The sequence below is a fragment of the Raphanus sativus genome, unplaced genomic scaffold (genome assembly GCF_000801105.2).
Source record: "Raphanus sativus cultivar WK10039 unplaced genomic scaffold, ASM80110v3 Scaffold2972, whole genome shotgun sequence".
Lineage (NCBI taxonomy): Eukaryota > Viridiplantae > Streptophyta > Magnoliopsida > Brassicales > Brassicaceae > Raphanus > Raphanus sativus.
Genome location: NW_026618279.1, coordinates 1 through 12,946, shown reverse-complemented (window position 1 = coordinate 12,946; position 12,946 = coordinate 1). Strand labels below are relative to the sequence as shown.

Here is a 12,946-nt window from a genome sequence, read left to right as displayed (position 1 = left end):
GGTGGAGCTCTTGATTCCTCAACTGCAGTTCTTAGACGATGAAGGTGCGCAAGCTGAGCTTTGGGAGCTTTCTCGCGTTTTCTTGGAGACACTCATTAAAGAAACTGGTTGTGAGGTGAGTTTAACAGTTTTTATGAAACTTCTTTTACATGCAGTCACTGATGGATGTTTGATAGCTCAGCTCATACTGATTTTTTGAAATGTTTTTTGGTCAGAGAGTTAAAGCTGTGTTTCCAGATGCCGGAGCTGCTGCGTTGCTAAAATATAAGTGGAAGGATGCAGCTTTTGGATTCGCTAGGTAATTATGCTTCATCTTGAGAGCTTGATAGATAGTTTTTTTAGTTCAAGTGAGAGGGAACATGCAGTAATGTTCTCAAGTTGTGATGCAGCTTAAGTGACCGTAAACCAGTGGAGAAAGAAGATGAGATTATTGTCATGGTTGTTCCTGATTACCAAATGCTTGAATACGTTGAGAAAATTGCAAAAGGGCTCGCTGATGACCCGGTAACTAAACATAGTTTTAACTTTTACACAAGAACCTTTTTGTTCTAACATCAACAAGACAATTTTTCTATGTTCTGTTTCAAGCCAAGGCCTCTGGTTATGTGGAACCCTCGTCTTATAAGCGAGGAAGTTGGGGTTGGGTTTAACGTGAGAAAGCTAAGGCGTTACTTCCTAAGGTAAAAAACAAAGGCAAGATCCTTAATGAAACTTGAGAAGGTTATTTGACTTAACATGGTTTACTCTTGTAGTTCTTTTACTACGGTTTACTCGATGAGACCTCTGGCTGCTGGTGCTGTTTTCAGGTGTTATCCTGGGTAAGAAGACTTAAGATTTGTTTTTTCTTATCTGATTAAGTCTATGTAGATGCTATTAATAATCATCTGTGTGTCCTGGTTTCATTTCTAGTAAATGGAAAGTGTTCTATGACAATAAAGACAGACCGGGCAGGTATCTACTCGCCAAAGAACTCATTGGTCGACCCGATGCTGAGGATCTCGAGGTTAGTTGAATACTAGATTTGATTCCTATGTTGTTTATTTGAGGTGTCGTCACACTCTTACTTGCAGTGAAAGGCATAGCTGATTTAAGCTGCGTTTCTTATGGTGCAGATTATATATGGGAACGTGGAAGAGAAACCAGATGAAGAGCCATCTTTATTGAGTCAAGCTGCTGGAATTTTCTCATCCATTAACAGGTTCATGAAAGCCATGTGAAGATAGATGATTTCTTCTCTCTCTCAAGAGTAGTACCGTTCCCACTAGTCTGGTATTATGAATGTAACTAAAAGGGAATGTTTGTATATCTTTTGTATGCTATTTACATCATAACGAAATAGAATACATACTCGTAAGAGAGGTCTGTTACTTCTGTTAACCTCTCTGGCCTAGATCATACCTACAAAGTGCGGAAATAATGAATGAGAGTTGATACAATGTCTTCTCTTCTGTTACATAGCAATGAAGACAACATAGATGGGAACTTGAGCAACATAAACAGGCTGCATGTTTGATTGAGGATACATAGCATAATCAAACTCTGTAAGCCCAACAGGCCCAACATTAACTAAACCCTTTAAATAAATTGTTTTAAAAAAATATTGAAGCCGTAAAAAAAAACTGAAATTGAGACGGAAAAAACGCCGTCGACATCGTGCGTGAATTTGATCGGCGATCTCAGTCGCAGCCGTCAAAAACTGACGAAAAACACACACTGTTTGATAAAGAGAGATACTGTTACTCTGTTTTGTTTTTAAAGAAAGGGAGACACTTTTATAACTTCACACAAGTCTGATTTTTCAATTTTGAATCTTTGTAATGGCGGATTTTCAGACATCAACTCAACGTGCCAAGTGGGTTTTCACTCCACAGAAATTGGTATCCTTCCTTCCCTTTTCATCTTTTTGCCATAAGCCTTATAAAGTTTTCATCTTTACTGTTTTTTTATTTGCGTCACAGAGACTGCCTTCATATGTGCTCATTTTTTCACTGTTGTTTATGTTTGTTAAATTGCTCATCTGTTATGTTTGCTTCTTCTTGGACATGTTTTTTCTATATAGAAAGGAAAGGAACTACATTATGATGGGCCTTTTTGTGCATTAGAGTCTCTTAGTGCTAACTTTGGAACTTTTTTAGCTGCTTCTTGTTTAGACATTGATATTGCAACTAAAAGCTCTAATGTTGTTGTCATTGTTAGGCAGAGAGATATAAAGCTGCTAACCAGAGGGCAGTGCAATTGCTGGAGAAGGTTTGTTTGATTAAAATGTTGTTACGAAACCATTAGTACGAATTTTCATGCTAGATTCTAACTTTCTTATAATTCTTAAGTGTGGAACAACCCAAGTTGAAGTAGATGCCAGTGGATCACTAACTTATCCTACAGAGAATGCACGAGATCAGGGTAATATATTAATCTACTGCGTCCAATATCTTTCATCATTATGGTTTTTGTTAGTCAAAAGTCTTAAATGAATGTTATTTTTTTTTTATGCTGCTTTTACTCTCAGCAGCTGATAAGAAGCTTAAACCTTTGAGTGTTGATGAAGAACGTTTCATGAGAGCATTTTATGAGGCCAAAGTCCAAGAAGTGTGCAGTGCCTTTGAGTTCCCTCACAAGATTCAGGTGCATTGCTCTTTATTCCAGATGAAAGTTCATTATGATGAAGTCAAACATAAAAGGTTTAATATTTTGCTTCTAATATTTTTTGCAGGCAACAGCGCTCCAATACTTTAAAAGGTTTTATCTGCAATGGTCTGTTATGCAACATCATCCAAAAGAGATAATGTAAGTGGCTCTTTCGAATCCTTAGGCTTTACCGATAATATGCTTTTATCACGCAGCTAATTTGATGATACCTTTGATTGAACAGGCTAACCTGCGTGTATGCAGCATGTAAAATAGAGGAGAATCATGTATCTGCTGAGGAAATAGGGAAAGGGATCAAACAAGATCACCACATAATCCTCAAGTATGAGATGGCTGTTCTTCAGGCATGATTTTTATAATCTTTAGTCACTTCCCTATCTTTATTTCTCCCTATGCTCTTCTGTCCATGATTAATATTTTAGCTTTATTTTGCAGAGTTTGGAATTTGATCTGATTGTTTTTGCACCGTATCGTGCAATGGAAGGCTTTGTCAGTAACATGGAGGTAACTCTTGGCTGTTCATATTATGATTGTTAACTTCACCTTGTCTCCAAAAGTGACATTTATCTTTTTCATCCTCTAGGAGTTTCTTCAAGCTAGAGACGATGAGATCCAAAAGCTGGAGGTAGATCTCTCTCTCTCTCTCTCTCTCTCTCTTCATAATTACTTAGTGGCCTTACTAGTACAGTGTCACTTTCTCATACTGGCCGTAACATTCCATTGCAGAGTTTGCTCAAAGCGGCAACAGCAGAAGCAGATAAAATTATGCTCACAGATGCTCCACTCCTCTTTCCTCCTGGTCAGGTGATAGTTTCTTTTTTCTCTCCCTGTCCTTTTGTTTTTTTTTCAGGTTGAAGATAATATCACCATGTTTTTCCTTCTTTCTCTATTTTGCTTTATATCTAACAGAAGAAGTAATAAAAAAATTTGGTGTATTTGTTTTCTTCTCAGTTGGCGTTGGCTGCGTTGCGTATTGCAAATGGGGTTCTTGGAGTGGTTGATTTTGATAGGTTAATTTTTAATCTCTTGGCTTCTGTTTTCGTTATATAAAAGCTTTTACTGGTTGGAGTTTATAACTAAACTGCATGTAGTGCAGGTACCTAGAGAGCATTGTTTCTCAACCGAACTCTGAGCACACGACTTCACACCTTTCAAACTTACTTGATGACATCGAATCTTTGGTATGCACTAACTTTTCAAAACACATATACATAACCATGAAAGTTTCGTTTCTTAAATGCATATGCTTTCTGTTTTCTGCAGGTGAAGAACTACAAGTACCCGAGTGAAAAGGACATGAAGCATATCAACAGGAAGCTAAAATCTTGTCTAGGACATAGTTCTTCACATGACGAGTACACTTAACCTTTCTTCTTCTAGATTCTTCTAACGACTTTTTTTTTTGGCTTATTCTCTATATATATGTTCTCATTTTCCTCAGGAGTAAGAAACGGGAGAAGAGATCGAAGCACAAGTCACATAGGAGCTCCAGTGATGCACCACCAAACGGGCCACCGGCTGGTTGATTTTTCTCGTTTTGCCAATAGCAATCCTCTCTGAGAGTTTGTTCCCCTGTTTTTCTGTCCTGCAACAGTAACATTTAGTGGACTTTGGATTGTGAATTTGAAGTTTATATTTATTTCAGCGAAATGGAAGTTAAAAGACCATAACACTCTTTTAGAATGTATTGTTGTGGTTGTAAGTTAGCCAAAGCTGAATTGTGTGTCACGTTATGTTACTGTTAGAACATAGATATATAGGTTTAAATGTGCTGTGATTTGCAGACTTCAGCATAGGTTTTTGTATTAATTACCGTATATGACGATAACCATTTACATTTGATGATTTGCTGCGGACTTCATCAACCAATGTGCTTTTTTACTTCTTAAAACTTGGTAACTACCAAACATTTGATACTTGGACTAATAACAGCTTGCTTATGTATATTGTTTTACAAAAAAAATAATTATTGATTACAGCTAAAAAGCATAATCTATATATGCCGTGTATTGCTTTCTTCTTAAAATTAGATGTCTCATAACAGAGATAAATCAATCAAAGTCTAAAACAAATCTTGTTACGGAATAAAACTTTAATTTAAAAGAAAAAAAAATTATTATGATGACAACAATCTAAAACAATTTAGGGTTGTTCAATATATTACAGATTGGTATCAATTTTAGACCAAAAAACAATATTAAGACATAATAATCATTTTATAACTTATAAAATTGTCTTTTGGCCCTTGCTGTATAAATGTTTCTCTCGATTTACATTTTTTTTTTCCTCATTTTCTTGGGTTCAAATCCGTCTCTCTCATTTTCTCCTCTATCTACAACCGATAGGATTGAAGTTTCTAGGGTTCGTCATTTTGCGAAAGCTCAAATTCGTCTCGTGTGGTGTTCGCAATGGACGAAGATCCTGAGATTCCCCAACAAACTAATCCAATCGAAGATCCCGAGGTGATTCCGACGCTCTCAGGTGATGCTGCTGATGTTGATTCGAGCCTGGATGCTGCAGCAGCTTCTTCTTCTTCACCTACGGAGCTCGATTCATCGGTTGCTGACGACGACGGCGACGGCGGTGCTAGGGTTTCCGAGAGCGAGAGATCGGAGAAGAAGCCTGATCTCACTGCGACTAACGAGGAAGACGACGTAAGCGAAACGGAGCCTAGGGTTTCTGAGATTATTAAGAGCGAGGATGAGATTGACAAGTCTGATGACAGTCCCGAGCTTCATAAACAAGAAGATGATAATGATGATGAGGTTGGATCCGAAGCTGATGACGTGGCGTTCGAGGAAGAAGAAAAGCGAGGAGCTTTAGAGAAACCGGCGGTTACGGATTACAAATCTCTCTTATCCGAGTTCGACGATTACGTGGCGAGCGAGAAGATGGGCTCCGGAGTGTCCAGAGCCTTGAGCTACGGGTTCCAAGTGGGAGACTTGGTGTGGGGGAAAGTAAAGTCTCACCCTTGGTGGCCTGGCCACATCTTCAACGAAGCCTTCGCGTCTCCCTCCGTTCGCCGCATGAGGAGAGTGGACCACGTCCTCGTCGCCTTCTTCGGCGACAGCAGTTACGGATGGTTCGATCCCGCCGAGCTCATCCCCTTCGAGCCTCATTTACCCGAGAAGGCGCACCAGACGGCCGCCAAGCACTTTGTGAGAGCTGTGGAGGAAGCTGTGGACGAGGCGAGTAGGAGGTCGGCGCTTGGGCTGACTTGTAAATGCAGGAACCCGTATAACTTTAGGGCGACTAGTGTTCAGGATTACTTCTCTGTTGATGTCCCGGATTACGAGGTTCAAGGGGTTTACTCTTGGGAGCAGATTAAGAAAGCGAGGGATGAGTTTTCGCCTGCTGAGGCTTTATCGTTTGTGAAAGGGTTGGCTTTAGCGCCTCGGGAGTGTGATGATGATGATGATGATGAGAGTTTGGGTTTTTTGAAGAAGAAAGCGGCGGTTTCTGCTTTCCGCAAGGCAGTGTTTGAGGAGTTCGATGAAACGTATTCACAGGCTTTTGGGTCCAAGTCTGTGCGTGCTTCGGTGACTTCGAATGAACCACATAATAGAACACCCTCCAGAGGTATTATCACTTTCAAGAAATCATTAGTTTCGTATTTGTTACAGAGATGTGAGATATTATATAACTTGGTGGTTTTGTGAGTTATGATTTATATTTTTGTAGTTGTATACTTTACATTAGCATGTGTCAGCTTGTTTGCTTTGTTGTTTATTGTCTTGGTGTTGATGTGCTCTTCCAACTTCTCATGTTTCCAGCTCCTTTGAGTGGCCCGCTGGTGATAGCAGAAACTCTAGGTGTACCGAAGAGCTCTAAGACCCCCACAAAGATTAAGGATTCGAAGAAACAAGACAAGTATCTTCTCAAACGCAGAGATGAAGCTGGTGATAAGAATGTTTCATTGGGCCAAGTCGAAGCAAGTTCAAGCACGGGCGTTCCTGTGCTACCGAGAAGAGTGTCAACGCTTCAAAGTCCAATAAAAGATGAGCAGCCTGGGATTGTGAGCATGGATTCCAACTCTTCAAGTACAGCTATTCCTGGGACTGTTCCAAAGCTCTCTCTTGATGAAGAAAAAGATGTAGCCGAAGAATCAGCAGAGAAAACGGAAGAAAGAACTGTAGTAAATCCAGAGCATGTGAAATCTGAAGCTATGGCGCCTCTTAAGCAAGAGTCTGGACCAGAAGCTGGAAGCTCTCTCCAGCCCCTGATTGAGTCTCCTCGAGGTTCCACGGGATCTATAATCAAGAAACTCAAAGCTGCTAAACGATCTTCAAGCGAAATGGGCACTGAGAATCCTCCTCCTTCAGAGCCAGTAAAGAAAAAGAAAAAGATGAAAGAGCCTAACTCTAATCTTCCGAGAAAGAGAAAGCTTCCATTATCTTCTGGGGAGCCTGTAGCCAAGAAACTGTCCCAGCTTGGTTCAGCGCACTTACATACCTATATGGAAGCTGATGTGCCGAAGCTATTGGGTCATCTGCAAGATCTCTGTATTGAACCTTTCTCTGGTTCATCAGTTGCTTCTTTCGGAGCTGCTAGGAAGTTTTTTATCCGTTTCCGTTCACTTAATTACCAGAAAAGCTTGTCTGTATCTTCATCTGATGCTACTGCTACTGCCTTAAACGCCAAAGACACAAAACCTGGCAAGACAGTGAACAGAACCGAAGACCCATCAAAAGCTGGCAAAAAACGCCTCTCATCTGATCGCCAAGACGAAATCCCATTAGTTAAGAAGCTGAAGAAAACTAATCAGTTGAAACCAATGGCTTCTGAGAAACTGATTAAACGAGAAGCAAAGGAGACTATAAAACCAATAAGAGAGCAGAGCGGTGCGGTTCAAGCAAGACCGTTAAAACCTCAAACCGGGAAGAAAACGGCTCCATCAGCAAAGGTGGTGGAACCCACAATGCTTGTCATGAAGTTTCCACCAGGCACATCTCTTCCTTCACCTGCACTGCTAAAGGCTAGGTTTGGTCGGTTCGGGCTGTTGGATCAATCAGCCATCAGGGTGTTCTGGAAATCATCGACCTGCCGTGTTGTCTTCCTGTATAAAGCCGACGCACAGACTGCTTTTAGATATGCAACGGGAAACAACTCTCTCTTTAGTAACGTGAACGTAAGGTACTTCCTCCGTGACGTTGACGCTCCTAAAGCCGAGACTCAAGAACCAGAAAACGCAAAGGAAGATGATGAGCCACAGAGCCAAGTGCCAGACCCAGCATCGCCACGTTACCAGCCAAAACTGCCACCACCGCCAAAGAGCAACCTCAAATCCTGCCTGAAGAAACTTGGAGATGACACTAGCAGTAACCGCCCAAGAGTCAAGTTCATGCTGGAAGGCGAAGAAAACTCGAGTAAAGCAACTACCAACGAGCCATCGAATAGAAACGATGGACCTTCATCTTCATCATCTTTTGGAATGGAATTTGTTAGTAAGAAGTTTCAAAACGTTGTTCATCATCATCATCAACAGCTTCCTCCTCCTTCGACATTGCCACCAATTCTTCCTCTCCCTCCACAATACTCAAAGCCCATTAAAACAGTAGACCATGTTGAACCACCTATGCCACCACCACCACTACCTTCTAGAAGCTTTCCTGGTCCGAGCTCAGCGGTTGGTGCCGGAGACATCTCTCACCAAATGCTCAACCTTTTGTCGAAATGCAACGACGTAGTGGCTAACGTGACAGGCTTGTTGGGCTATGTTCCTTACCACCCATTGTGAAAAAAAAAAAAAAAAGAACAAAGCCCGTTGAGAGATGAAAAGAACTGTTCGCTTTTTGGTATTCCTCCTGTGTTGGTTCTGGTTGATATATTGTGTGTTAAGATGTTGAGTCGACTTTATTATTTGTTTTAGTCATGTATTACAATGGATCTTTACAAACACTACCATTACCATATTCATCACTCAGCTCAAACAAACAAAAACAGCTACTAACGTTGTCCTTAACAACAACAATTACCAATGAACGGAAAACTCTTTGGTCAGCGTTGTATGGTAAAAACCTTAGTTTGGAGTAAAGTAAAATTTCAGAGACTGAAGCTCAATTTTAAAGGGCCTCTTCATTTAGGCCCAAATAAAACCCTTAAAGAGCAAACATATGTTTCGAATGCAACCGCCCAAGTAAAAAGAATACCATAACTAACAAAACAGTAATATTTACTCTAACTACTATGATTAATGCCACTAACTTCATCTAATTCGATTTCAACAGAAGGATCTTTAAAAAATTCAATTTCAGTGAGTGGATAAAGATGTATGAAAAAATCTTGAAAATTATATACTAGATCAGACTGAAACTGATAAGATACCGAGAAATTACTTCATTCATTACAAAATGGCCTTTAATAACATAATAATATTTCCATCGGATTTATAAACAAACCAAACGGAGATGAACGATAACAACGTACATAATCCCTAATACCCAAAATATTAAAAAAAAAAAAAAACAAGATGTTTCTTCATCTAGAGACCGATAGCAACAACAGATTCCTAAAAACAGTAAATAGCAATTTTCTCAAGCCTTCTTGGGAGATTTGGCAGCTTTCTCAGGCTTCTCAGCTTTCTCAGAAGCGCCAGCAGCTCTCTTGGGAAGAAGAACCGGGTTGATGTTCGGCAGCACTCCTCCGCTCGAGATGGTGACTCCGGAAAGCAGCTTCCCCAGCTCCTCGTCGTTCCTTATCGCCAAGCAGAGATGCCTAGGGTTTATCCTGTTCTTCTTGTTGTCCCTCGCCGCGTTCCCCGCCAGCTCCAAAACCTAATATAGATAGATAGATAGATTAGGTCAAAATCAATCAGATCCCTAATTTCATTTTCCAACGAATCCGTTTCTCTAAATCGCATTTGACTAGATTATACCTCGGCGGCGAGGTACTCGAGAACGGCGGCGAGGTAGACGGGAGCGCCGGCGCCGTACCTGACGGCGTAACGGCCTTTCTTCAGGTAACGAGAGATACGACCGACGGGGAACTGGAGACCGGCTTTGACGGATTTGGTGACACTCTTCTTCCTGTCTCCTCCTTTCCTTCCTCCGGCGCCTCTCGCCGGCTTCGCTGCTGCTGCTGCTGGTGACTCCATTGTTGAGCAAAAACGGATCTCAAAAATTAGCACTAACTGATGATTCCTTTTTCCGGTTTTAGTGTGTTTACAAATTGGGTAAGAGTTGGGTTCAACAATATGTCTTTATATACCATCTACTGCCACGCTGGCAATCCGAGTGTTGATGAAGTTACCCGCTCAGATTGTATTTTCGTTGCTTTTGATCCAACGGTCTATTCGACAAGAAAACGATGATTTTGTTCTCAATGAGTCGACGTATGTACTTACTACACGTGGGAGCCGCAAAGGAAAAGAGGATGATGACACACAAAACACTCGTGTAATCTCTGCCGTTTGATTATCTCCCCTACGTCAAACTTTTTTTCTTTTTGTCAACATCTCCCCTACGTTAAACAATCTTCACTTTCTTTCTTTTTTCGACCAAAAATAAATAAATAAATAAATCTTCACCTTCTTCTACTCTCTCTCTCTCTCTCCCTCGCGTTAAGTATCAAAAGTTGATCAATCTTCTAAAGCTCCATCACCAAACCTGAAGCAACATCAACGGCTATAACCAAAGCTTCTTGTGTAGGAGCTTAGCGGTCAATTGTTTACATTGATAATAGGTGATGAATGATGATCATGCCTCAATGGTTAAATCTAGAACTTGAGACTAAGAGGTAAGAAAGGTCTTATACTGCAATCTCTCACTAGATGAATATTCAGAACAAGCAAGAGAAAATAAAACCAAGCATAGAGAGCAAGAATCAATTACTTCAGAATTGTCAATAATCTTTGTTTAATTAAATAACAAAAGAAAAAAAAAGCTTAAATAAGAGCATCTTAAATTTGTTTGGCTTCGACCTTCTTCTTCTGCCACAGCCTGTCCACGCCACTGTCTGCGTCTCCCTGCAATATTATAGTAAGTTCATCGTTTAGTTAATGTCATATTTTGATGACGAATGACTATCCAAAGGTGCAGTGTTTTGCTCGGGAGAAGTCAACAAGTTTTACAAATTCTAATAAAAAAACTCTAATATAGCAAGGGTTTTTCAACAAGAAGAAAAAAAGCTTTAACAGACAAATCAACTGCTTTGGATTAGGAAGCCGGTTACTTTGATTGAAATTAGGACAAAGTGATCGGGAAGCGGGGACACAAGCATTTAGAGTCTATTAGACTAAGAGTGTATCACAGACCTGGGCACGAACAAAACCACAGAGAGCAAAGGTAGTGAACTGTCCGGTGTAGACGCCATCAGCATCTAAATGCCCAATGTTGAGCTGGACAGATGCATGATCCTTTGATGTGATCATCCGGTTAGTAGCAGAGCTGCAAGTAACAACAAGAACCCAAATTGTTTAGTAAAGATGCCCCGTCTGTCTATGAGAGTTGTGATCAAGTAAGAGAATCAGAATATATGTATTTACCATTTCCTAGGAACGTATAGTTCTGTGATCTGACCCTCTTCGTTCTGCATCTTGATTTAATAGCTTGAATTGTAGATCAATCCAAAATCCAAAACACTAAAAAAAAAAATACATCAGAATAAAACTAACAATGACTATTAAATTCATCAAGTATACAAATCTCAGATTATAATGATCGCAAGTGAAATCAATTACTAGCATATTTATCTACCAGTCTCAAAGATTCAAACAATAATTATCATGAAAATATACGAGAAACAATTCACATCCCAACAGATTAAACGACTGTGCTCCGAGGCTACAGCGAAGTTAACAGCTAGATATGCAAATTAGTAATGAGGAGGAAGAAGAAAGCATGCGGCGACCAAAATCAGTGAGAGAGCAAAACCTATGTAAAAGACAGATCTTATGGTTATCTACTGTCTATAGTAAGCTAGAGAGCTCTAGGATTCAAGCAAGACTATAGATTCAGCTAATACGAAGAAGAGTGCGTTTAAGCTTTCACCTGAGGAGAAGCAAAGCAAGTGCGGCAACGGCAAGAGAAACGACGAGACGGAGACGCAAGCCCCGTTTATAATTTTACGTTAAAACCCTATGTTTTAAACGGGCCTGACATAAATCAACATACCTTCTTCGGCCCTTTACGGCCCATACATTTTTTAAAAGAAGTTTGTATAAATGCATGCAGCATCTATACATTACAACTTCTTCTAGGTGGATTTTTAAAGGTGGACTTCATATATTTAAATTAAATGACTTATTCTTTATATATATTACGTATCATGGTCTAACTTTGCATTGATGTATTTCCTTAAATACAATTCTTATTTTTTTCCATATTCCATATATGATTTTTACATTTATTACATGTCGATTTAAATAAGATATATACTAAAAATACTAAAAAATATTAATCGTTCTATAATTACCCTATACAATTCATTTTAAATTGATCAGTATATTTTCATTGGTCATATTAATTTTATTAGTATGAATAACATTAGGTAGATAAGTCATAGACACATACATAAAGATATGACTATTCTTATAACTACGTTGGGCCTAATCTACTTTCTAAAACAAATAACACATAGCTTTCATATATTGTATAGAATATAGTAATATTGTATAGTATTATACTTATACAATAATACTAAAAACAAACCAAATGAAATATAATATATATCGAAAATGTTTTGAACCATTACACACAGAATATATTAGACCTCAGAGATAAAATTCGCTTTGAAATTACGTAACAATTATTTTAAAAAATTAAATTTCGTAATGTACAAAAAACATAAGTTTTATATAAAATTTTGTGTTACAATAAAAAGACACAACTCGTACTTGCAAAATGTTATTTTTACATACGAAAGACAGTTTTGATATTGTTATTTAAACACAAAATTGAATTATACAAACTCGATACTACATAAAACTAAATAATATAGAATACATTTTAAAAATAAAACCTGTACGGGTGTGCATATGTTTATATAATATATAAAAATATTATGTTACACATATTTTCATATAAATAATACCCCAATGTAAGTTTTGTATGATAAATGTTGAAAATACAAATATATAGCACTATATATTTTAAATAATACAGAAAAATCTACTTTACGTTATTATAAAATTTAAAAATCAAATTTAGTAATTAAACACATTGCTTAGTTAAAACACATTAGTACACATTGTTATTTATCAAAATTTTTATTAATACACATTGGCGATCATGTATAACATTTAGTAAAAACAAAGATAAAAAAAAATGATTCCCGCTCGGTCGAGCGGGTCATGATCTAGTTG

The 12,946-nt window shown here is 38.7% G+C and overlaps 5 protein-coding genes across 6 annotated transcripts; 3 read left to right on the top strand and 2 right to left on the bottom strand.

Annotated features, from left to right (window-relative positions):
- Positions 1 to 7: 7 nt before the first annotated feature.
- LOC130506192 (uncharacterized) lies at positions 8 to 1,390 on the top strand. Its single transcript, XM_057000825.1, has 7 exons — positions 8 to 115; positions 216 to 298; positions 390 to 504; positions 589 to 680; positions 753 to 818; positions 910 to 1,003; positions 1,113 to 1,390. The coding sequence occupies exons 3-7, from the start codon at positions 436 to 438 to the stop codon at positions 1,215 to 1,217; spliced, it is 426 nt and encodes a 141-aa protein (XP_056856805.1). The 5' UTR covers positions 8 to 115; positions 216 to 298; positions 390 to 435; the 3' UTR covers positions 1,218 to 1,390.
- A 229-nt stretch (positions 1,391 to 1,619) lies between these two features.
- Positions 1,620 to 4,316, top strand: LOC130506191 (cyclin-H1-1-like). Of its 2 annotated transcripts, none has more exons than XM_057000824.1 (13): positions 1,620 to 1,877; positions 2,197 to 2,247; positions 2,328 to 2,400; positions 2,510 to 2,622; positions 2,711 to 2,784; positions 2,870 to 2,990; positions 3,082 to 3,150; positions 3,230 to 3,271; positions 3,373 to 3,450; positions 3,598 to 3,656; positions 3,743 to 3,827; positions 3,910 to 4,001; positions 4,088 to 4,316. In XM_057000824.1, the coding sequence occupies exons 1-13, from the start codon at positions 1,818 to 1,820 to the stop codon at positions 4,170 to 4,172; spliced, it is 1,002 nt and encodes a 333-aa protein (XP_056856804.1). In that variant the 5' UTR covers positions 1,620 to 1,817; the 3' UTR covers positions 4,173 to 4,316. The 2 variants fall into 2 exon arrangements, with proteins under 2 accessions (XP_056856804.1, XP_056856803.1); XM_057000823.1 differs by having other exon boundaries at positions 2,507 to 2,622.
- Positions 4,317 to 4,931: 615 nt separating this feature from the next.
- On the top strand, positions 4,932 to 8,547 carry LOC108827718 (PWWP domain-containing protein 1). Its single transcript, XM_018601192.2, has 2 exons — positions 4,932 to 6,225; positions 6,420 to 8,547. The coding sequence occupies exons 1-2, from the start codon at positions 5,055 to 5,057 to the stop codon at positions 8,381 to 8,383; spliced, it is 3,135 nt and encodes a 1,044-aa protein (XP_018456694.1). The 5' UTR covers positions 4,932 to 5,054; the 3' UTR covers positions 8,384 to 8,547.
- A 420-nt stretch (positions 8,548 to 8,967) lies between these two features.
- Positions 8,968 to 9,827, bottom strand: LOC108824067 (probable histone H2A.5). Its single transcript, XM_018597406.2, has 2 exons — positions 9,521 to 9,827; positions 8,968 to 9,419 (listed from the first exon to the last, which is right to left on the bottom strand). Exons 1-2 carry the CDS (start codon positions 9,737 to 9,739, stop codon positions 9,180 to 9,182), a joined length of 459 nt encoding a protein of 152 aa, XP_018452908.1. The 5' UTR covers positions 9,740 to 9,827; the 3' UTR covers positions 8,968 to 9,179.
- Positions 9,828 to 10,381: 554 nt separating this feature from the next.
- LOC108825727 (40S ribosomal protein S21-2) lies at positions 10,382 to 11,716 on the bottom strand. Its single transcript, XM_018599074.2, has 4 exons — positions 11,634 to 11,716; positions 11,129 to 11,224; positions 10,898 to 11,030; positions 10,382 to 10,609 (listed from the first exon to the last, which is right to left on the bottom strand). The coding sequence occupies exons 2-4, from the start codon at positions 11,176 to 11,178 to the stop codon at positions 10,544 to 10,546; spliced, it is 249 nt and encodes an 82-aa protein (XP_018454576.1). The 5' UTR covers positions 11,179 to 11,224; positions 11,634 to 11,716; the 3' UTR covers positions 10,382 to 10,543.
- Between the last annotated feature and the right edge of the window lie 1,230 nt (positions 11,717 to 12,946).

Bases quoted from the DNA above. Each gene is read 5' to 3' on its own strand.
- LOC130506192 (XM_057000825.1), top strand. From the start codon at position 436: ATGGTTGTTCCTGATTACCAAATGCTTGAATACGTTGAGAAAATTGCA. The intron at 681-752 runs GTAAAAAACAAA...TTACTCTTGTAG, and splicing joins CTAAGGCGTTACTTCCTAAG to TTCTTTTACTACGGTTTACT. The intron at 1,004-1,112 runs GTTAGTTGAATA...CTTATGGTGCAG, and splicing joins CCGATGCTGAGGATCTCGAG to ATTATATATGGGAACGTGGA.
- LOC130506191 (XM_057000823.1), top strand. From the start codon at position 1,818: ATGGCGGATTTTCAGACATCAACTCAACGTGCCAAGTGGGTTTTCACT. The intron at 3,151-3,229 runs GTAACTCTTGGC...TTCATCCTCTAG, and splicing joins GCTTTGTCAGTAACATGGAG to GAGTTTCTTCAAGCTAGAGA. The intron at 4,002-4,087 runs GTACACTTAACC...CATTTTCCTCAG, and splicing joins CATAGTTCTTCACATGACGA to GAGTAAGAAACGGGAGAAGA.
- LOC108827718 (XM_018601192.2), top strand. From the start codon at position 5,055: ATGGACGAAGATCCTGAGATTCCCCAACAAACTAATCCAATCGAAGAT. The intron at 6,226-6,419 runs GTATTATCACTT...TCATGTTTCCAG, and splicing joins TAATAGAACACCCTCCAGAG to CTCCTTTGAGTGGCCCGCTG.
- LOC108824067 (XM_018597406.2), bottom strand. From the start codon at position 9,739: ATGGAGTCACCAGCAGCAGCAGCAGCGAAGCCGGCGAGAGGCGCCGGA. The intron at 9,420-9,520 runs GTATAATCTAGT...TATCTATATTAG, and splicing joins TCGAGTACCTCGCCGCCGAG to GTTTTGGAGCTGGCGGGGAA.
- LOC108825727 (XM_018599074.2), bottom strand. From the start codon at position 11,178: ATGCAGAACGAAGAGGGTCAGATCACAGAACTATACGTTCCTAGGAAA. The intron at 11,031-11,128 runs GTAAATACATAT...TGTTACTTGCAG, and splicing joins CTATACGTTCCTAGGAAATG to CTCTGCTACTAACCGGATGA. The intron at 10,610-10,897 runs GTCTGTGATACA...ATAATATTGCAG, and splicing joins GTGGTTTTGTTCGTGCCCAG to GGAGACGCAGACAGTGGCGT.